Source organism: Rhinolophus hipposideros (genome assembly GCF_964194185.1).
Source record: "Rhinolophus hipposideros genome assembly, chromosome: 11".
In the NCBI taxonomy this organism is placed as follows: domain Eukaryota; kingdom Metazoa; phylum Chordata; class Mammalia; order Chiroptera; family Rhinolophidae; genus Rhinolophus; species Rhinolophus hipposideros.
The window spans coordinates 77,192,105-77,213,167 of NC_138057.1; the positions used below are offsets into that span (position 1 = coordinate 77,192,105).

At 53.9% G+C, this 21,063-nt stretch overlaps 2 protein-coding genes across 3 annotated transcripts in view; both read left to right on the forward strand.

Moving 5' to 3' along the window:
* The first annotated feature begins 1,830 nt into the window (after positions 1-1,830).
* URM1 (ubiquitin related modifier 1) lies at positions 1,831-19,518 on the forward strand. Of its 2 annotated transcripts, none has more exons than XM_081067777.1 (5): positions 1,831-1,901; positions 5,985-6,055; positions 15,301-15,382; positions 16,706-16,894; positions 17,219-19,518. In XM_081067777.1, the coding sequence occupies exons 1-4, from the start codon at positions 1,867-1,869 to the stop codon at positions 16,866-16,868; spliced, it is 351 nt and encodes a 116-aa protein (XP_080923903.1). In that variant the 5' UTR covers positions 1,831-1,866; the 3' UTR covers positions 16,869-16,894; positions 17,219-19,518. The 2 variants fall into 2 exon arrangements, with proteins under 2 accessions (XP_080923903.1, XP_080923904.1); XM_081067778.1 differs by having other exon boundaries at positions 16,846-16,894.
* Positions 19,519-19,530: 12 nt separating this feature from the next.
* Positions 19,531-21,063, forward strand: part of CERCAM (cerebral endothelial cell adhesion molecule) — a 28,034-nt gene continuing 26,501 nt past the window's right edge. The window contains exon 1 of the mRNA XM_081067773.1: positions 19,531-20,346. The gene's annotated coding sequence lies outside the window, so the exon portion shown is untranslated. The remainder of the gene's footprint in view (positions 20,347-21,063) is intronic.

The window sequence follows — 21,063 nt, forward strand, 5'->3', positions numbered from 1 at the left end:
AAACCTTCTTTATAGTTTGGGAAAACTGAATTCCAGAGAGGGGGAGTGCCCACCCACATAGTATGGTGAACATAGGGCCTCTCTATTTTACCACAGGATTCCTCTGCACTGTTTGAGGACCAGGACTGTTTCTCATTTGTCATTTGTCCTCCTTTTGTCTGTGCCCTGGGACAGTGCCTGGTACACTGAAGGGTCTCAGGATGCCCATGGGTTGAACTGTCCAGTGAAGCCAAAGCCAGAAAGAGGGAGGTAGGAGACAGGCTGCCAGCGAAGTGGGTGCAGGTGAGAGGTGATGGGATGGTGGTGGAAGAATGTGGGGTTGCAATATCAGCTTAGAAGGGAGAAAAATCCAAGTATGGTAACTGTTTAGATGTAGAATTAAGAACAATGTCCAAGGTTTCTTGCTTGGGTGTTTCAGTGGGTGGCAGTAGTACACTTGAGATCAGGGAGAGCCTGTTTCTGGGAAAGAGGCACTGTGCCAAGAACTCATTTAGTTCTTACTACAACTGTATGAGGTAGGGCTGTTATCATCCCCATTTTACAGATGAGGAAACTGAGACACAAAGATATTAAGGGATTTGTCAAAAGACACAGCTAGGAAGTGGTGGGACCTGGATATGAGCTGGCAGTTGAACTCCAACCTTTTAACCATTACATTATTGGGCCCTACCCTAACCACCAAGCTACACCACCACACTCTACCAACGCTGAGTTCAATTTTGGAAGTGTGGTTTAGATACCTGGGGACATCCACTTCACTCTATTTCTAGTAACAGGCTCCAGTGGTCTCCCTATCTCCTTCTTTGTTCCCCTCCAAGCCATTCCCACTGCATCCAGAAAGGCTATTTTAAAACACTATTTAATAATATCACTCCCTCCCAAAGCCCTTCAAAGGCCTCCCATTGCTCTCAGAATAGAGACTGAAATTCTTACCTGGCTCACAAGGCATAATTTGGTCCCTGCCCACCTTTCTAAAGCCTCATCTCTTACCAGGCCCCCCGCTCCCCAATTTCCACCTTCCTTTCTTGGTGATCCAGCATGTTCTCCCACCCAGAGCCTTTGCACCTTCTATTCCCCACGCTGGGAATGCTCCTACACGTTTCTCTCCCATGACAACCACCAAGTAATTCTACTCAGGCTTTAGAGCTCAGCTCAAGTCCAGTGCAGTCCGCTTTCTCTTTGAAGTTCCGGTAACTCCAGATCATCTCTTTCCGTTTGAGACTTCACATTTGTTAATAAGACTGGTATGCTTATTTGATCAGGGTTAGTTTCTGCCAGTAGACTGTGAGTACCCTAACGACAAGAACCTAGTCCATGCCGTTCACCCGTGTAGCCACAGCACCCTCCAAAATGCCTGGCACATGGAAGACGTGCAACAAATATCTGTTGTGTGAGTTAAATCCCAAGTCGACAGCGAAGGGGGTGGTTGGACAGTGAGTCGATAGCTCAAGGGAGAGATTGCTGGGCTGGAAATAAAGATTTGGGGGCCACTTATAATTCAAGTGAGAAGAGTGGACGCGCTCGCCCGAGCGGTGTGCGGACTGAAGAGAGATTTGTAACTAATCCAAGATAAACAGTAACGTGGCTCACGGTCACTGCGCAAAGATGCCCGGGGCTCTCCTCCGCCTAGCTGTGGCTCGTACAAGTCGCTGCCCCCTCTGGCTGCCTGAGCCCGGTCCCTAAAAGGCAGAAGGTGACCAATTCAAAAGACTCCAACAACGCCGGCGACCTTCCCTATCCGGGCATTCCTTCAATAGCTAAGGAAGACGGTTCCCTGGGCACCGCCCCTTCCGGCCGCGGATACCGGAAGTTGGGCGGGAGCGCCGGAAGTTAGAGGGAGTTTCCTGTGAGCTGGGCTTCCTCAACATGGCAGCGCCCTTGTCAGTGGAGGTGGAGTTCGGGTGAGTCCCAGAGTTGGGGTGCCATGGGGATGGATTGAAGTTGTTGGGCCCGGAACTCCCCTCCTTCTGCCTGGGGGCCTGTCACGACCTAATCTCCGAGGCTCCTGGCGCCTTCTCTGAGCTACGCCACCCGCCTCGGAGGGTCTGAGAGGCTCGGTCTCCCGTGGCGACCAGGCCGTATGGCCGGGAATAGAGGCGCAAACCTGGGCGTGCAGGTGCGCCCCGGACACTCCTCGGTGCCCTGTGTCCTGCTGGACTCAAAAGGCGTGACGGTTAGCAGGAGGCTTCTCTACTTTCTGTGCCAGTACCGTTTTGGACCAGACCCGTGTGTCTGGTACCTGATCTCGTAGAACAGAGCATAACCACCCTTCACCCCTGATTCTTTCCTTTGGGCAGCAAGTTCCATTTACACGGTTCTTGAAGCCTTGTTTCTGGTTGGATGTGTGGCCAAGACGAGACTTCCTTTCTCTTTCCCAAGATTTGGGCGTGTTAGACCTGAGCCCTTTTTAAGACAGTCAGTAATTTGCTAAGTGCTTTCTGCAGATCCTAAGTCAGGTGGAGATCTGGAGATAAGTGAGAGATAGCACAGTGGAAGAGACTAACCCTGACAGTACTAACAAAATGAAAAGTGCAGGAATTGGGGCACACGTACCAGTAACTGAAGAAAAAGATGAGGGAGGATGTCTCCTCAAGCCACTGTCTTCTATCTCCTACAAACAAAAAGTTTGTCATATGATTTCGGAGCTGAGAGAAACTGCAGAGCTTAGAGAGAAGGCAAAGAAACCGTAAGAGATGGGTGGTGTAATTTCCAGAGTCACATGGAAAAGCTGGGACGAGATGCATGTGTGTGTTTGAAGATAAACAAGCCAAGGCTTATGTAGGAAGGAAAAGTCTGGAATGGGAGTCTGTTAATAAAACCTCTGTCCATAAATGCCTTTCCTTTCATTGGATACCCTCAGTTTCTTTCATGTTTTCCCTTCATTGAGTAGTTCATTCTCCAGTCATTTATTGAGTGCCTACCATGTGCCAGGCAGCGAGCCAGGCACTGAAGATACAAAGATAAATAGAACTCTGTCCATGCCCTCCAGTGTTCAGCGTTTCTGTCTCAGCAGGGGGGTAGTCTCATGAATGTTAAGTGCATTTTAATTGATGATATTGTCTGGCCCCTTGGATCCAATTAGAACTGTACTGGTTTGGACTCCTGACTGTTTTGCTTCACTGACCCTTGTTCCAGGAATGCCTCTCATAGCCTGGAGGTTCTAGGAGAATCCCTACTGATCTGACCAGCCTCAGCAGAGTTGAAAAGGGAGAAGTTGCACACTGCTGATGTTAAGCTTTATCTACAGCCAACTTACCTTTTATTCTCACTGAGTCAGACATGTTATTTGTTCATCAGAAATGTCTTCTGTCTGCCAGGTACTGTGCTCACAGCACTGGGGAAGTCATGTGAGGAAGATAGGGTCCTTGCGTTCCAGTACTTACAGAGTAGCTTAATTACCCCTTTTCTGATCTGAGCATTTCTAGCCTCAGCCCCCCTCTTACTTCCAAGAGCAATAGTGAGCCCCAACAAGGCAGGACAACATTCCTTCACCCATTTACTCACCACCTAACACCGCTGCCCACCACCAGTGTCCCATGAGAATGGCAGCTTCTCAGGAAGCAAGAGTGCCCACGATGCATGCCAAACCCAGATTCCTTCTCTTTGTCATTTTCTCAATGTATGTTTTTGCCCCTGGCCTTTCTTTTATTTCCTACGTATCTCAGTAGATTCTCTTCACCCTGAACCTGAGCAGATTTGCAAAGAAGCTGCCTTGCCCGTCATTCTCTCCCTTTCGTTCCTGCATGCCACCCGGATCCTTGAAGAGTCTGGGTTCGGACATGGCCTCTCCCCCCCGAGCAGATGTCCTCACAGCCCCACCAGCTCTGATAGACTCTCCAGAAGACCTCTCACACGTTTCACTCTAGTCCATGACCAGTTCTGCCACCTTTGCCTTGCCTCCTGAACTGGCCTTAGCAGAGCATTTTCTCCGGTCACACAGGAGTCAGCATGTGTAATGCAGATGCGTTTTGTATCCCTGCGGTCCATACGTGAGATTCCGTCCTCTTTTTCCCTGTTCCTCCTTCCTGAGTCTGGGAGGTATTGGCAAAGGGAGGGAATGCCATTGAAGTTAGAGAAGAAGTGGGCATTTTCACTTATGGCAAATTGAATGCCTACTGTGTGCGAAGCCCTGTTTTAGGCAGAGCTCGCATTTCAACAAGTAGAGGGGAGACATAAAAATATAAGATAAAAAGGTGATAAACAACAAAAAGTGAAGGCAATTTTGGGAATATCTATATCAATTACTGATACCAAAAAACACCTCTACCAAGAACTGGGGAATGGAGGGAAGATGAGGTGTCTTACGATGTCAGTCCTTATTTGACTTTGAAAAGCAAATCCTATCAGACATAGAGAGTCTGGCTTTGGTTCTCTTGGGGCCAAAACAAGCCCTTTGCCTGCTTCCTTGAATCACTCCAGAGAATGAGCATTCACCTTTCTTCCTTCCAGATGTGCTGACAGCAGAAACGCCAACCCCTTCCTTGGGGGCTAGTGAACCCAGTTGTGATAGGTCACTCGCTGAGCCAGACTGGCTCTCCCTTCATCCATTTTGTAAAGGGAAAAACAGCCTCGCCCTCTGAGCCTGGCACCACCAGGTTTGGCCATTCTTGGTTGTTTGCCTGGGTCCCAGTGCCTCCAGCTCCCACCCCTTTTCTCTGACCCCCAATTCCTTAGCCCCTCGCCTGTGGCCCTCCCCCACCCCAGCTGCTGCATGTGCCAACCCCCACCCAGGAGAGAACGAGGCTCTTGGAAGGGGATAAATGGAGGCTCTGTGCGGGCTTGCAGCTGAAATGGCCCTGCGCGCGGCCACAGATGGGCCTCTTTTCCCCCCTCCACATTTCTGCATCAACAAAGCGTGACCTTGTTCGATGACAGTCGCCCCATGTTTCCTCCATGACAATGCTTGCCTTGCCTTTGCCTCCCAGGGGACGGTCTCAGGACATCTCTGTTCTCTGAAATTGGGAAAGGGTGGTAGGGTGGGAGGCATCACATCCGTCAAAAGCCTGTTAAGGCCTTCTCAGTTAAGTTCCACGTGAAGTCTGGGATGAATCAGGAGACCCAGAGGGAGAAGCAGTGTGGGGCCCTGAAAGGGCCCCAGGGTCCACATCATAAGCCCTGGCTTCTGGCCTTGGCTCTGAGCATCTCTGCTATCCCAGCCTTCCCTTGGCCAGGTGCTGGCACACAGAAGTGAACCAAACTCTGCCCTCAAGGGGCTTTCTGACCTTTGGGGAGTCTTGGTTTTCCCTGCCAAGGCTGCTGGGGCTTAGCAGAAACCAGTTAGAATTCAAAGCCTAGTTGAGCCACAGCCTCCGTGACCTTGGACAGGTCACTCAACCTCCTGAGGCCTCTGCTTCTCCATCAGATGGAGTTAATAATGTCTGCCTCCCTCCCTCCTTCCCTGGGATGCCCTGAGGATGAAATGAGATGAAGAATGGCCTTGTAAATGGCAAGGTTATTGCTAAGGCTGGTGGAATCTCTTACCTTCCAGCACTGTGGTGTGCCCTCCAGGCCAGCCGTGGGTGGCACAAGCAGGGACATTTCAAACCCTCACCTGGCCAGAGGAAACCCCTCAACACATACAGGGTCTCCAGTGTTCCTCATGGTGGCCTCTCAACATTTTTGTAGATGGAAAGACTGAGGCTTGAGAACATGGAGTCGCGTGCCCAAGGTCTGGGCGTCAGGCAGAGGTGGAGCCTGGTTTCCATCTCGAGGCCGACAGCCCCAAACCTGAACCTTTATGCCAAGCCGCTTCTTGAGAAAGCAGAGGAGTAAAAACAAGAGTCTGCAAACTTGGATACTTGATTATTGGTTTAAAAAAAAGGTTATTTACACCCTGCTTTACTACTTCAGAAAGTCACATTTGAGAATCAGTCACTGGGAGCAGGGTGTTCCTGAACCTTGGGCTTGGCATCGGGTTTTATTCTTAGCCTGGTATTTGCAGGAGCTTACCTGGCTGTCTTTCTCTGGCCCTCCTTCCTTTGCAGAGGTGGCGCGGAGCTCCTGTTCGACGGTGTAAAGAAACATCAGGTGACCTTGCCTGGACAGAAGGAGCCCTGTGAGTATGGACTGTCTGAGCCCCTCTCTGGGTTACACTGGGCAGGAGTCTACAGGGGTCCCTTCACGTGGGAATGGGTCAGATTTCCCTGGCCAGTGGGAGAGGGAAGAGCGACCACCAGGGTTCCCTTTGCCCGTCCTGTCTAGGATCAGCCAGCTTTGTAAGAGGGAGATGGCGTGCCTTAGTCCTCAGCAGGGCGGGTTCTGTATTCCTGGGAATTCCCTCAGACCTTCGGCCAGTGGCCTCCCCTCTCTGAGCTTCAGTGTCCTTACCTGTGCACTGGCCATGGTGATTACTATCTCTCAGGGTTGCTAAAAGGAGCCTCTCTATTAGTAGATGGCAGCAGAGAGATGCTTTGATGAAAGGGGTAGCTTCATTGGAAGTGGAGCAACGTGGGTGGGCCCAATTTATGATGAGAGGAAAATATCCAGCCACGAGGGAGGGTCACTAAGGGAGACAGTGGGCTTTTCTCAGTTGTGCATTCAAATACTTGTTCATCTTTCTTGAACAAAGATACACTGAGCACCTCCTGTGTGGCAGACCACGTACCAGGCACTGTAGAGACAGCCGTGAACGAGAGCCAGTGCCTACCTTCAAACTCGGGGGTGGGCAGAGGTCCAGCTGGGTAACTACCAGTGTGGCCTAGAGGCAGGGGCAGGTATCACAGTTGTGGAGGTCCCCATAGGCCTGGCACTGGGTCCTAGCAAGTGCAGGACAGCCAGACCCCAGAGCCCGTCACACCTAGGGCTGAGGTATGATACTTCAGGGGAAGAGAGGAACTGTGTCACCAGGAGGCGGGAAGATGAGGTTCCTGCAGGCAGGCAGTAGAAAATGGTCAGTGAGTTTGACAGAATTCTTCTAGAACTGGACCCTCATCCGTCAGGGATCAAATAATGATTGCCCAAAGTCACTGGCTGCCAGTGCTGTGCCTGAGCCTCCACTGGGTTGGAGAGCAGTGGCACAGGGGGGTCCACTGAGGCTGGGGGACACTCACCAAGGAACAGCGCACTGCCCGACTTGAGCTAGCAGTGGGCATGAGACTAGGGTTAAATGTCAGGATTGCGGGATTGTGTGTGTCCCTGGCGGAGGACGGCCAGGGGAGATAAAGGCAACTATTTCTTAGTTTGACAGATGGCCATGCAGCCTTAGGAGGGAACAGTTGGCCTTCAGAAGAAGCCTCTCAAAGATTCAGCCTGAAAGACCTGGCTGGAAAGTTATTAAAATATCACAAGTTACGATTTATTTCTCCCTGCATTTGCTTGGCACGAATGTCCCCAAGTTTAATAATTCCAGCACCTTTCATTCGTTCATTGGCTGAACGCTCACCAAGGTCCAGATGTGGAAGTACTTTATTATTTCTTGTAGTTGTCACATAGTGTTTTGAGTGCCTCCTTTGTGCCAGGCACTATACTAGGTTGCGGGCTATTCGGTGGTGAACAAAACAAAACAGCCGGTTCTTGCCCAAATGGAGCTTACATTGCCATGGAAAAGTGGAGCCAGGCAACAAAGAAGTAAACCCCTATGTGTGTAACTGACTGTACCAGAGGTTGACTGGCACGAGGAGAACAAAAGGGTGCTTTGAGTGAGACAACAGGTAGTAAGGGAAGTGCTCTTTAAAGAGTTGACTGAGGGCTTAAGTGAAGGATGGAAAGGAGCCAGCCTCATAACTTGGAGAGAGAGCAGAGGTGCGTGGGGCTCATTCCAAACAAAGAGGGGTAGCACTTGCGAACACCCCCTGGTAGAAGCCTTCGGGGTGGCCAAGGAACTAAAGGAAGGCCAGTGTCATACGGGGCACAGGCTGAGTGTGGCATGGCCCCGATTGGTTGTGCAAATACTTGTCACAAATTCCTCGTTGGTAGCTGTCATTTTCATTCCCATTTTAAAAAGTGGAAACTCAGAGATGTCAAGGGTCTAACTTCAAGTTGTACAGTTATTTACATGGCAAAGCTGGGATTCAGAAGCAGATTTCAGGGCCTCCAGAGGCCTTCCACAGTGCCACTCACCTGGCGTCATTTACCCTAAAAGGCTCCCCGAATCACGTAACATCTCACACCTGCAGTGTACTTTCCAGTTTGTACACTTGTACTCATTTATATTCATGCATTCAGCAGCTACTTTTGAGGTATGATCAAACAATACAGTAAATGTTCGTTTGTTTTTTAATTTTATTGTTATTTTTTTAATTGGGGAATATTGGGGAACAGTGTGTTTTTCCAGGACCCATCAGCTCCAATTCAAGTCATTTTTTCAATCTAGTTGTGGAGGGCATAGGTCACTGGCTCATGCGGGAATCGAACCAGCAACCTTGGTGTTATGAACACCGCGCTCCGACCACTGAGCCAACTGGCCGTCCACTGGCAGCTCAGTTCCAAACTCAAGCTGTTGTTTCTCACTGGTCCACGTAGGAATCGAACCGGCGACGTTGGGTTATGAGCACTGCGCTCCAACCATTGAGCCAACTGGCTGCCCAAACAATACAGTAAATGTTTAAATTTTTAAAAAACTCATTACAGTAAAAGACGCATTGCCATTAATCCCCTTCAAAATACTTCCCCTCACTTTGAACAAACTTATCTCATCACTCTTGCCACTTTCTGAAGCAGTTCTGGAAGTCCTCTTTCCTGAGTGTCTTTAGTTGCGCTGTCATGGCTGCCTTGGTGCCGTGAATCGATTCACAATGTTTACCTTTCATGGTCATTTTGACTTTGGGGAAGAGCCAGAAGTTGCATGGTGCCAGGTCTGGTGAATAAGGTGGGTGAGGACACACTGTAATATTTTTATTTGACAGAAATTGCTGTATCAGAAGCGATGTGTGACACGGAGCTTTTCCGTTGTGATCACAAAATACGGTGAATGCTGCTGCCGAGCGCCATCCAACAGAAAGGCAGGGATCTTCAGTACGGGAAGCTGTGTGTCAAACCTTAGTAACAGTGGGTGACAAGTTTCAACTTGTTTGGTGCAGTCAGTTGGGTGTGAGCTACGGTTGAGAGAAGGTGTGTTTTAAAGTGTGCCATAAATCATCCTCCATCATGACAACGCTCCGTGTCACACATGGCTTCTGGTACACGGCAATTTCTGTCAAATAAAAACATTACAGTGTGTCCTCATCCACCTTATTCACCGGATCTGGCACCGTGCGACCTCTGGTTCTTCCACAAAGTCAAAATGATTCAGGACATCGAGGCAGCCACGACAGTGCAACTGAAGACGCTCACGAAAGAGGACTTCCAGAACTGCTTCAGAAAGTGGCAAGAACTATGGGAAAAGTGTGTTCAAAGTGAAGGGAGTATTTTGAGGGGTATTATGGCAATATGTCTTTTACTGTAATGAGGGTTTTTAATTTATTTAAACATTCACCATATCGTTTGATCACACCTTGTATTTTGATTTTAGTAATGACCCCAGTAGGTATTATCTATCATCAAAGAAACCAAACGAGAGAGAGAGAGAGAGAGAGAGAGAGAGAGAGAGAGAGAGAGAGAGAGAGAGGAGTCCATTACTCAAGCAGGGATCAAGCAGGGAGTCTGGGCCAAGACCCAGGGTTTTGATCCCTCCTCTACCACCCTCTGCTTTCAGGGCAGCTGGGGGCCTATCCTCCCCTCTCTGGGATAAAAAGAAAGGAAGCAGGGTTGGGAATCTGAAATGTCCCCTTTGCTCAACTTTGGACCCTTAGCTGTGACTCTACCTCTGGTTCCCATTTTTGCCCTGCTGTGCCCAGAAGCTTGGGTCACATCACAACCGCATTGCTGGTGGCAGCTGCCAGGCCTTACCCTGGCACATGGGAGCCCAGCAGTTGCCACTGGGAGAGTCTTACTCGTCCCCCAAGCTCGTGCCCAGATCTGTTGTCTGGCAGCCTTCCCAGCCCAGGGGCTGCCACTTGGCCAAGCAGGTCTTGGAGACTCCAGCAGAGAAAATAGCAGCCATAAGATTATGCATTGTGACAAGCCTCACAAACAAGGGGACTCCAGGGCCTTGGGTCCTGGGCCAGGGGAGAGCTTCCAACCCGGCCCACTTGGGAGAAGAGGATGGGCGAGGCCAAAGGGGGTGAAACTGCAAGAGAAGAGCCCTGGCAGTGTACAATAGCAAGTCAGTTACTTCCAAGGGCCTCTGTTTTCCCATCTGTAAAATGGGAGGTTGGGCTAGATTTCGTCTTCATTGAGCAGGTTATCTAGTTGACATCTACAGTTTGGAAATGTTGCTTCCGGATCTAACTATACAGCTCGGAAACAGGGTATGCTGATCCAGGGAGAAGGTGTGCCTGTAGGGGGGACGTCTTAATAGCCATTTCCGAGGAACAGTTCATCTCTTTGATTGGCTGGTGTTGGCAGGCACCCACCAGCTTTGGGTATTGTAGCCGCTGGGGGCTGGCTTTTATGCTTCTAGGATCCTTAACTCAAGGCTTCCAGCCCATGGTTGGTCAGTGGCCTGAAGCAAACCCAAAATGTCGGGGGACAGACTATCCCAGCATGGGCATTACCTGCCCTGTGTTCCTCCCACCCCCCGCCCTCCCAGGAGGCGTCTGCCTTACCTTTTCCTGCCCCTCTTTCTCTGCCCTGCCATTGTATTGCAGGGTGGCTGAGGAGCTCCCGGCGCTTTAAACTGCTTAGCATGCATTTCACAGCCTCTCGGGGGCCAGCTGTTCCTTTCTCTGCTCTGGGGCCTGTTTGCTGATCCCCTCCCCACCGCCCTCCTCTCCCCAGCACCCCTCCCAGTCCCTGTGCAAAATTGCTTTTGAAAAGATCCACTTTCTGCTTAATTAAACAATGAGGAGCGTCCCTTCGCACATCTGTAAACCTCCTTCTGAGGCTAGTTTAGCTCACAAACTGCTCTATTCTTACCCCCATTCACTTGTAAATGGACCCTCTGATGTTCCCTCTACCCTCTCTTACTCCCCCGTCGCAGCTCTTTCTTCTCCCTTCCTCCTAGGGCCTGGGGTAGGCCCCCCCAAGAGCCTTGTTTAGTGGATTTGGTGGACAGGAGTGGTTTAACCTATGGAAGGGAAGACTCAGGGGATCCGTTTCTCCCAAATCTGCAGGGCGGGCAAGGGGACGAGGGGACATATTTGTTAGCAGGGTCCCCATGGACTAACCAGGCTCGGTGGGAGTGGCAGGAAGACAGATTTGTGGTTGGGAGAAAAGCTCTCCCTGGGGCGTTCAAAGAGAGGCTGCCTGAGGGTCTGTTACAGACGGGATTCAATATCATATGAGACCTTGAGATTGTTCTCTTTCAGCCTGAGGAGCTAGAATTGACATCATCGGGGGTCCTGCCACATTGGGTGGTCAGGGTCCCCAGACGACGACCAAGTCCACTGGGTCGAGGGACTCTGGTTTGAGCCTTCGTAGGTGCTATCTCTAAGGCGCACGCGTGATGTCCTGTCGCCAGCAGCCTTTAGGAGAAGGTTCTGGCAGCCCAGAGGTTAAGGAATCCTAAGTCATTGGGCAAATGTATGTTTGTCCTGTGTGTTTGGCCTGTGCTGGGCCTACTGCTAACCTTATGCCTAAATCCTCACAGCACTCGTTGCAGGTTAGATTATTATCGCCGTTTGTCAGAGGATGACACTGAGACTTAGGGAGCTGAGGTGACCTTCTCCCTAAGGCCATCTAGCACACAGTTTCCGGCTCCAGAATCCAAACTCTTAGCCACTGCACAGAGCAGCAGCTCCCGTCGCTTGCTCCTCCCCAGATGGGCAGGCCAGGTCCCGAGGCTTCCTGTGCTGGAAACCTTTTATTAGGGTGCCCCTCTCCCTCCTCTGCGGCTGCATGCCCAGTGGCAGTCTGGCCTCCAGTACCCACAGCCTCAGAATGAGATTCCTTCCACCTGGTTGCCCTGGCAGCATCTTAGGGGTCTGAACATCCAAAATGGAGGGGAGGCCTGGGTTTGGGGCCCCGCACCACTCTCCCAATCCCTCCATCCTCTCTTTCTGTCTGACTTCTGAAGGAAACGTAGTGAATCCCACAGAAGGCCCTAGCCAGTCCCAGCACGGTCTGATTAAAGGTTGACTGACTGTACCCCACCCTCCAGAGCGGTCTGAGCATTTTCCCCAGGGTGCCAGGCCCTTGGGCAGAGTGTAGAAGCTCAGCACAAAGGGTCCAGGTTCTTCTGAATCGTAGAAGAATTACAGCATGATATGCCAGGCGTGCTGCCAAGAGCTCTGTATGAACCCTCTTATTCCATCCTCACAACAGGCATTCTTAGCATTCCCACTGATATCATTCCCATTCTTATTCCCACTGATATCATTCCCATTCATGCAAAGAAGGAAGCTGAGGCTCCTGGAATTCCTTAGCCAAGGTCACATAATCAGGAAGTGATGGAGTCGAACTCAGACTCGGGAGGCCCTGTTCGCAACCTCTCCTCCCTCCGTCCCTCCACAGTTGTCCACAGGTCCAACCATCATCTGGTGGGGAGGGGCATGGCGCTGCGTGCGAGGTTCTGTGCTGTGGCCTGTGGCCAGTGCCGAGTCCTCAGAACACACTCTAGTGACGGTCACGTCGTCGATTGGAGTTGCACGGGCAGTGGCAGTGTGGGCTCAGAGCCCTGGGAGCATACGTTTGGTGAATACCCAGACGTTCATGAGGAGGCAGAGGCCTCTTCCACAGGAAGCTCCCCGTCAGGACCCACACGTGCCCTGTAGAATCTGCCGCCTGACTACCGCTCAGCGTCTCATGCTGATCTTCATACCTTCTCTGTTCTGTCACTTTGAACCTGCCAATTCCATCCTGCTCTGCCTTCTGCCTGAGTGCTCCCCCACCCCACCCTATTCACCCTTCAGGCCTCAGCTTCGGCGGCGCCATCCTCAGAAAATCTTTTCCTGATCCTACACTTTTCCTATCTAAAGGAGATAGCATTGATCGCAACTAATTACGTGAGTAATGTCCGGCTCTCTCGCTGGTCTATTAACTCCATGAGGGTGGGCTCTGTCTGGCTTGCTCAGCACCTTCTCCCAAGCACCTGGCACATACTACTTGCTCAGTAAACACCTTGCAAATGATTGCTGGGATCCCAAGAGGGAAACCACCCTCAGGGGCAGTGGGAAGGCAGTAGGACACAGGGGGAAAGTGCAAGTGAGATTCCCCAGAGGACCCCCAAGCCACCAGCCCCTGACTCTGCTTAACCCTTCCTTCTCCTCTGGACGCCTTTGGAAGCAGACCATCTGGCTTGGAGCCATTTGCATACTGTCTGGGCCTCAACAAGCCTAGCAAGATGTCCCTGGGGGTGTGTTTTCAGGCCAGGCTGAGTGGCCCTCACAGCCTGCGAAGGGACCCGTGAGTTCCATGTCTCCCCACCCCCAAATCCAGGCATAGGGGAACAATGCGGATGGTGGTGCACTGGCCTCACCATGGTAACAGGCTATCAAGAATGTGGGCAGGCCTGGGGGGCGCCGAGGAGGGAGGGAATGACCTCAGCAAAGAGGAGCATCATGATAAATGAGCCAGCACCGGCAGCAGACTCACCCCCAGCCCACCCCTCTGGGACTCCATGACAGTGCCATCACTCGGATGACCCCAATGTGACCACTAGGCACTACCCCCCCCACCCCCCCCACCCCGCCTAGCCGGAATGGAGCAGAAGTCCCTTCCTGTTCCCCACCTGGGTCGGGTTCTGTAGAAGCCAGCTGGGGCTGTGGAGGTGCAGTGGGCGCCCTCAGGCCAGGCACCTCCCGGTCCTCAGTGCCTCCCTGCCTGCCAGCACCGGCTGATGGATGTGTCAGACCCCGGCGGCTCTATCGAGCGGCCACAAGATGTATGTGCTGGCGGCCCACCGTTCAGTGCCAAGATGGAGGCCAAGGGGAAACCTCTGAAAGCCAGGCCTCAGGGGAGGAACCCAGCCAGGAGGCTAAATGGACTGCAGCTAGTTGGAGGCAACGCTCCCCACCTCCGGCCCCTCTGGGGACCAGGAGGACTTTGATCTGCTTTGTTTTAAAGGAGGAATTAACACTGAAAGGTGGCAGTTGCAGTCCATGGACGCTTTGCCCATGCCCTGTGCTCTGCTGGCATACGAGCCAGGGAAGTTGGCATGGAGCAGAGTGAACTCGTCTGTCCAGGGTGCAGCCTGTCTGCCTGCTGGGGGGATGGCATGCAGGCCAGTGAGAGCGCCTTACAAATGCCGTCCAGGGCTGGTGCTGTGCGTGTGACCTGCTACTGGGCCTAGACTGGGGAGAGCTCGTCCCCGTTTCCCAGGCAGCCTTTCCCTCACCTCCATGCGGGGTCTGACTCCAGTCCCCAAGCTTTGTATCAAGCCTGGGTCCAAGACAGCAGACCCTCCTGAGACATTGACTTGGGGTGGAGCTGGCTGGCCCCGAGCCCCCTACTGGCTTCGCAGAGACTAGTTGTGTCCCCAGGGCCTTCTGTCCTCAAGTCCTCCTAGGAAGAGGAGGGACTCCTGCAGCCTCAGCCGACCATGTTTGATGAGTGGGTGGTTGAGAGCCATAGCCTTCAAGGAGTTCACGGGTTTCAGTGTTCCGTGGCCTGGAACCCTGCTCCTAGGAAAGGAGAGGTGACACTGGGGCCAGGTGGCTCTGAGCCTTCCCATGATGTGCAAAGAGCTTAGTGGCTGTCCCAGAACCACAAGCAGCAGATCTCAGTGTCCAACAGAGCAGGAGAAGCCCTTTCGATCCTGAACCTCTTGCCTCTTCAGGGTGGCTGCCCCCGGGCTGGGGGTGAGGGGGGCTCTGGGAAGGGGTAGTCGCCGCCGGGCAATGATTTGTCTGTGTCTCTGGCTGGTGAAGGAGCCTTCTCTCTTTCTGCCAGAGGAAATTAACTGATGTTATCAGCTCAGCAATTGTTTTTCTTCCCTCACCAAGGGAAATATATGCAGACCCCTCTAAGAGCAAGGCGAATCCCCCCATGTGGGACTGGCCACAGAGATAAAGGTGGAGGGCGTTTTGCAGGGCCCTCTCAGAAGCCTAGCTGTGGCGATTTCAGCCCATCTTGCAGGGCTTCTGCGTGGACTCTGTCTCCCAGTGCCTCCGCACGTGTCCGTTTCTCCTGCTGTCCGCCTTGAGTCCCCGGTGCCTCTTCAACCTGTCACCAGTGCGAGGGGCCACTTTCTCTCAAGACCCCTCTGGCAGGTCACTGGCCTGTGTCATCCCATTTCTTCACCTTGGGAATCTACACGTTCAGAGGCCCTGGTCTAAAAGAGGCCCACTGAGTCCTCATGTTCACTTCCTTCTAGTCCAGACAAGGCCCGGGGGCTCAGGAATCATTTGGGTTGGACAGAAATCTGATCTGTGTCTTCCTCTCTAGGGGACATCCGGAACCTTCTTGTCTGGATCAAGAAGAATTTGCTAAAGGAGCGGCCAGAGCTGTTCATGCAGGGAGACAGCGTGTGAGTCCCTCTCTCCCCTTCCCTGAGGAGCGTGGGCAGAGGGAAGGAAGTGTGAACCCGTCCTCGGTTCACTCACAGCCTTCTCCGTGTCCTCTTGCCCCCTTACCGTCTTCTTATCCTCTGAGGACAGAGCTTCTGTCCACTTTTCTTGTTACCACATGGGATTGTTGGGAATTTTTCAAAAGTCCACGTCAGACGACTGGTAAATTTCTCAAGAGATTTGGCTTCCTCCTGGTTGCCACAGACTTGCTGTGGAGCCTTAGGCAAGTTACTTCACTTCTCTGGGCCTCAGCTACTCTCTGTACAGAAAGCTCTGAGGGAACGATGCTGCCCGAGGTCCCTTTCACCCCCTGACAATCTAGGATGCTTTGACCCATAGAACTTTCTGCGATGATGTACGTGTTGTGTATCAGTGCTGTCCAGTATGATAGCTGCTAGGCCCGAGAGGCTCCTGAGCCCTGGAAATGTGGCGAGTGTGAATGAGGAACGAAATACTCGGTTTTATTTCATTGTAACTTAAATTTACACATAGCTAGTAGATACCACAGGTCTAGGACGCCGGGAAGTGACTGCAGACACACAGGCACATTTGTGCCCTGTGCGGATGCCCCTACCCCTGGCCCAAAGCTTCTGTCCCTGTCCCAGGCCCAGCTCAGCCTCCTAGGCAAGGAGCCAGGTTCCATGGACCAAGAAGTCACTTCACTTCTACAACAAGGCCAGCCTAATGTGTCAAAGCAGTGGGCAGGGCACTTGTGGGACTCCATCTGCCTCCAAGCAGAGGGCACCAGCAGGTCCTGGGGCTAAGGCTGCCATCCAGCCCCTGGCTCAGGTCACTGTCGCCAGTCATGGAGGCCACCCCCAAGGACAGCAATGCTCCTTGGGCTACTGCCAGCGGGAGCCAGGCTGCGGCACCTCTCCACATGTCTGCCTCCCCAGCCTCCCCAGCACGGCTGCTCTTGGGCATTCAGGTGCTCAGAGCCGCTGGCAGCCTGCCCTGATTTGGAAGAGCTGAGCTGGCCGCCTCTCCAAGACTGGCCTGCAGGAGGACTCGAAGGGTGAGGCGAGGCCCCTGGAAAGAGACACTGCCACCGGCGCTTACCACCACAGACTCGGCAAGCAGGCACCTCACACACACCCCGTTTCATCTTCACACATGCCTTGTGGGGAAGGCACTGTAATTTACCCCATTTCTAGTTGAGGAAACTGACACCCAGAGAAACAAAGTGAGCTGCCTGAGGGCTAGGCGGTGGTGCTGGAATTTGCACCCATTTTGCATCTGGCCCCAAGACCATGACCATCTGATCTGGTTTCCTTTTAACTTAGACTGTTACCTCCACTTCCTGGGAGACCTTTAACCGGGACTTCCGGAGGAAGGGCTCCCACCACACTCCTGCAGTCCAGATGTCTAAGCCTCTGTCCCCCTGCCCTTCGCTCCCTGCTACTCACCACCATCTTCCCCACAGGCGGCCAGGAATTCTTGTGCTGATTAACGATGCCGACTGGGAACTGCTGGTCAGTACCTCGGGACAGCCCTCCCCCAACCGCTCCCCTCATGCTTTCCTAGGAAAGCCTTTCATCAGGCCCAGATAGGGGGATTGGATTATCCTCTGTCCCACTCTAGTCTCCAAACGGAGGCTATTCAAGTCTCCCACCCTGAGTGAGGAAGGAAAGGGTCGTTGGGGGAAGTGGTAAGCTCTCCTCCATCCTGGACCTCTGGTAGATTCTACCTTTCCCAAAGCAGCCAGGACCTACCTCCCTCCAGCCCCTCCCGACACCTTGGGAAAAAACTGGAAAAAATGACCCTGATGGTGTCTTCCTGTTTCTCTCCCGGACCAGGGTGAGCTGGACTACCAGCTTCAGGACCAGGACAGCGTCCTCTTCATATCCACGCTGCACGGTGGCTAAGGGCCCGTCTCTGTGCCTGGGCGCCCTTGGGGTGGGAAGAAAGAACAATCAGACATCCCCCTGGGCCCTGCTTCCAGATCTCCCTGTCCCCCTTGGCTGCTTTCTTCCCTGCTCTGTCCCCTGAGCTCCCTCCAGGCAGGGAAAAGAGGCCAGGTGCTAAAAATGAGCCTTTCTCAAGCACGTGAGCAGGGGAAGGCAGGCAGGCAGGCGCTTGAGCCCAGCGCTCCTCCCAGCAGCTGAGGTGGGGGAGGGTGCCCGTTTGGTTTGTCAAGAGTGGAGGCGGGCCAGGTGACCCAGCTGCCTTCCACTCCTGTGTCTCAAGCTAAACCCTGAGTGACCACTGACAAGGCGCTCCAGCTCCAGGTCACAGTGTCTTCATGGGGAAGATGAATGGTCTTGAATAGCTGATGACTTCTCAAAACATTGGAGGAGTCCCCGCCTCAGTTTCCCCATCTGGACAGCAGAGGTCTCTGCCTATCCCCCACTGATGTCATTATGGAACCCCAGCTGGGGTCCCCTATTCAGTGCTGTCTCCCTCCCCCCCACCCAGCAGCTGCTCTTCCAACCACACCCCTCCTCCTGTTCCCCCCATCCCCAGCCCTTGACCCTGGTTGGCCTTCCCCCCCACAGGCCACCAGATGGGCTCCTGAGACCCTCCCCCAGCAAAAGGCTGACTGCAGCTCATTCTGAAGAGGAGGGAATAGGCTTAAGCTTGGACTAGCACAGAGGCCTGGGAGGGTCAGTGTGCCTCAGTTTCCTCCTCAACGACAGCTGAATATTTACAGTGTCTGAAAACAAGTCATACTCAGGGGCACAAATGTAGACTTCATCTCCCTTCCCACCTCCTGCAGGAAGCAGTCTGGGGTAGGCAGCACCTGGTAAGCAGGGTGGTTCGCCCCTCCTTCCTCTGTCCCTTCTGGAAGTTTTGGGGCCTCGGTGTCTGCAACAGCTGGCCTTGGGCAAATAACAGCCTAGCCTGTTTACTAGCCCTGCCTAGGGCTTTATCCTTAGAAACCAGTGGCACCTGGAGCCTCTCAGCCATGGTCTCTGGTCCAACCTAGGGCTTTGAGAGCTGCCCTTCACCCAAAAAGGGGGCAGAGGTTGAAACCCAGAACTGCTCATTCTGTCTGGGACTGGGTGAGCTGATAGGGCCATCTGGAGAAGGGGGTGGCAGAGCCAGTCTGCTGACCAGTCTGGGTCCCAGGACACTTCCCTACCCGTCTGTCCAAGGCCAGGCTTTGTCCCACCAGCTGCAACCATCAGCCCCAGAACCCAGAATGGGGGTGGCATAGATAAGACTGCTGAGCCCGTTTCTTATGAGCTGGAGAAAAGCTTTGTTTGCTGAAGGGATACCTCAAATAATAATAATAATAGGGCATTAACATCATCCTGCCCAAAATGTCGCTTTTCATTAAATGTCAATAATTTAAGATGAAATTTCTCTTACTCTGTTGGGGTGAATGTGCCAAATGGTTGTCCCAGATGTGTGTGGGGGATGTGTGCGGATGTCCTTCTCAAGGGGTAGAGGACCCACACACCCCTGGCTGGTGAGCCTCCCTCCGGCACTCTGCAGGTGGAGGCCCTCTGGGTATTTTTGTGGGTGGGGGCAGCCAGCCATGTTGGGGTTATTGGCAGGAAATGGTCTGGGTGCAAATTAAGGCCAGTGTTGGGGTCCAAGTGCTATATCTACGGAGGCTGCGTGACCAGCCCACATTGGGTGCTGAGGTCAGAGTCTCCATGTTAGAGACAGAGCAAGGGCTGCGAAATGGCCCCCTACAGCCTCACTTTACAGGGTTAGCCTATCCCCAGATCCCTGTAACCAGGAGGTCCCTCCCTGCCTTCTGCCCCGCCGGAGTGGCCCCTTGTCCCACCCAGGATTCCAAGTCCTGGAAATTGGGCCCGAGGATTCCTTTCCCACCTGGACTGGGGTGAGGGGGGTAGATAGGGGATAGCCCTTCAGTGCACCCCAATGAATGCTGAGCAGTTGGACAGGAGGACGTACTGGGAAAACCAGGTTCTCCGAGGCAGTAAGGAATGCGAGCGCCAAGGCTGAAATTGTGTGCCAAGGCTGAAATTGTCCAGGTTCACAGCATTTTGGGTCATTTTCAGCCCAGAGTCTGAGAGGGGTCAGGGATAGGTGACCTGGGCTTGGCCCCAGCAATGCCCACTGCCCCACCAGGCAACTCCTGACTCCCGCTTGTGAGGAAATAAACGAATAAATTAACCCCACCATCTCCGATGATTTGTCTTTAATGAAAAGGATTCGTTTGTCCAAGTTTGATTTCCAAAGCCGAGGCGATTGCCTGGCTGGAGCGCATCATTCCCCATGCTTCTCCTCCTGCAGCGGCTGAAGGCGCCTCAGCCTGTCCGTCTGTCTGGGAGGGCTGACGGAGGAGTCGGTTTATTGGGGATTTAGGGGTCAGTTTACGTTTTTTTGTGTTGGGGGTATTGATGGGGAGACAGGTGAGAACCAATTCAAAACGAGTTAGCAAGCGCGTTCCGCTGGCATCTTCTTTCGCCCCCGACTTCCTGCGGCTCTGCCCGAGGGCGTGCTCCCTGGACCACATCGGGGCCCCGCCGCCGCGTGCCAGCTTCGTTCGCGGCCGAAATTTGAAAAAGGGGAAAACGACGCGATCGACTGGAGGCCCCCGCCAGCCAGGACTGGTCACCCGAAGAGGAGGAGGCGAAGGAGGACGACGACGACGATGCGGATGGCGGCGCTGGCGGCGGGGACCAGCGTCCCTCCTTCGCGCGCCCGGCCGGGGCCAGCCGGCCGCCGCCCCGAGCGAGGGTCTTGCCCGCGTGAGCTCGGTCCCTGCGGCTCCCGCCCCTGTTGCGCCGGGAGCTCAGCCACAGATGTCCAGCCACAATTCTCGGTTGGCCGCAGACTCGTACAAGAATTGCGTTTGGACAATCAGTGGCGAAGCCCCTGAGTTCAGGGCCCCGGTCTCCTGCGGGCTTCGGCTGTGCTCCTTAAAAGCGCCGGAGCAGGACTCTCCAGAGCTGCGCGTCCGACTACCTCGCAGAACGCTCCGCGGTCGGTCGCGGCCCATCCCGCGGTAAGGTGGCCGAGCAGGCACGCGGATCCCGACCCTGCATGGGGCTCCCCATCGTCCCTGGCGCGTGTCTCCTTCGATCGGCCTGGGGTCCCTAGAGGAGCCCGCGTTGGGTCTGCGCCGCCCCAGGTCAGGGGAATCTCTTCCGTCAGGCCCGGGGAACCCCGACTCCCCTCTCCCCGCCCCCAGCCTGGGCTCCCCGGCTCGCCAGGAATCCGGAAAGCAGGGGCCCGAGGCCGGGTGGCGTTTCCGAGCCCGGGGTCCGGGCTGCTGGACTCGTGGGTCCCCCGCCCCCGCCGTCCCCGCGCACGCACCGGCTCGGGCGCTCTCCGCTTCCCTGTGGCTGAGTCGCAGCCGGGGCTCCGGCGGTAGCGGTGGCCCCGGCGGCTGGGAGCGCTGGAATGCGCCGCCGGGTCACCTGCCGTGCCCGGGTAGCCGGGCTGGAAGCCGGCGGGCTGGCGAGGCGCAGGGCTGGACCCGAGCGGGCGCCTCTGGCGGCTCGGGGCCGGGGCGGGCTTTTAGTGGGCCGCTCCAACAATACGGGCCTGGCGCGGAGAAAGGGGCTCGGCTGCAATTGGTACTGGATTTGAATAACGCAACGGGGCCATCAATGGTCATTGTGTCGGCGGGTAATGAATCTCCGCTGTCTCTCGGGCTGGCCAGGCAGCTGCAACCTGCGCTCAGGCAGCTCTTAAAGACATAGCGTGCCCCTCCCCAGGG

Excerpts from the sequence above, each read along its gene's own strand:
- URM1 (XM_081067777.1), top strand. The coding sequence starts at position 1,867 with ATGGCAGCGCCCTTGTCAGTGGAGGTGGAGTTCGG. Across the intron at positions 6,056-15,300 it reads GCCTGGACAGAAGGAGCCCT|GGGACATCCGGAACCTTCTT; the intron begins GTGAGTATGGAC and ends CTTCCTCTCTAG. Across the intron at positions 15,383-16,705 it reads TTCATGCAGGGAGACAGCGT|ACTGTTACCTCCACTTCCTG; the intron begins GTGAGTCCCTCT and ends CTTTTAACTTAG.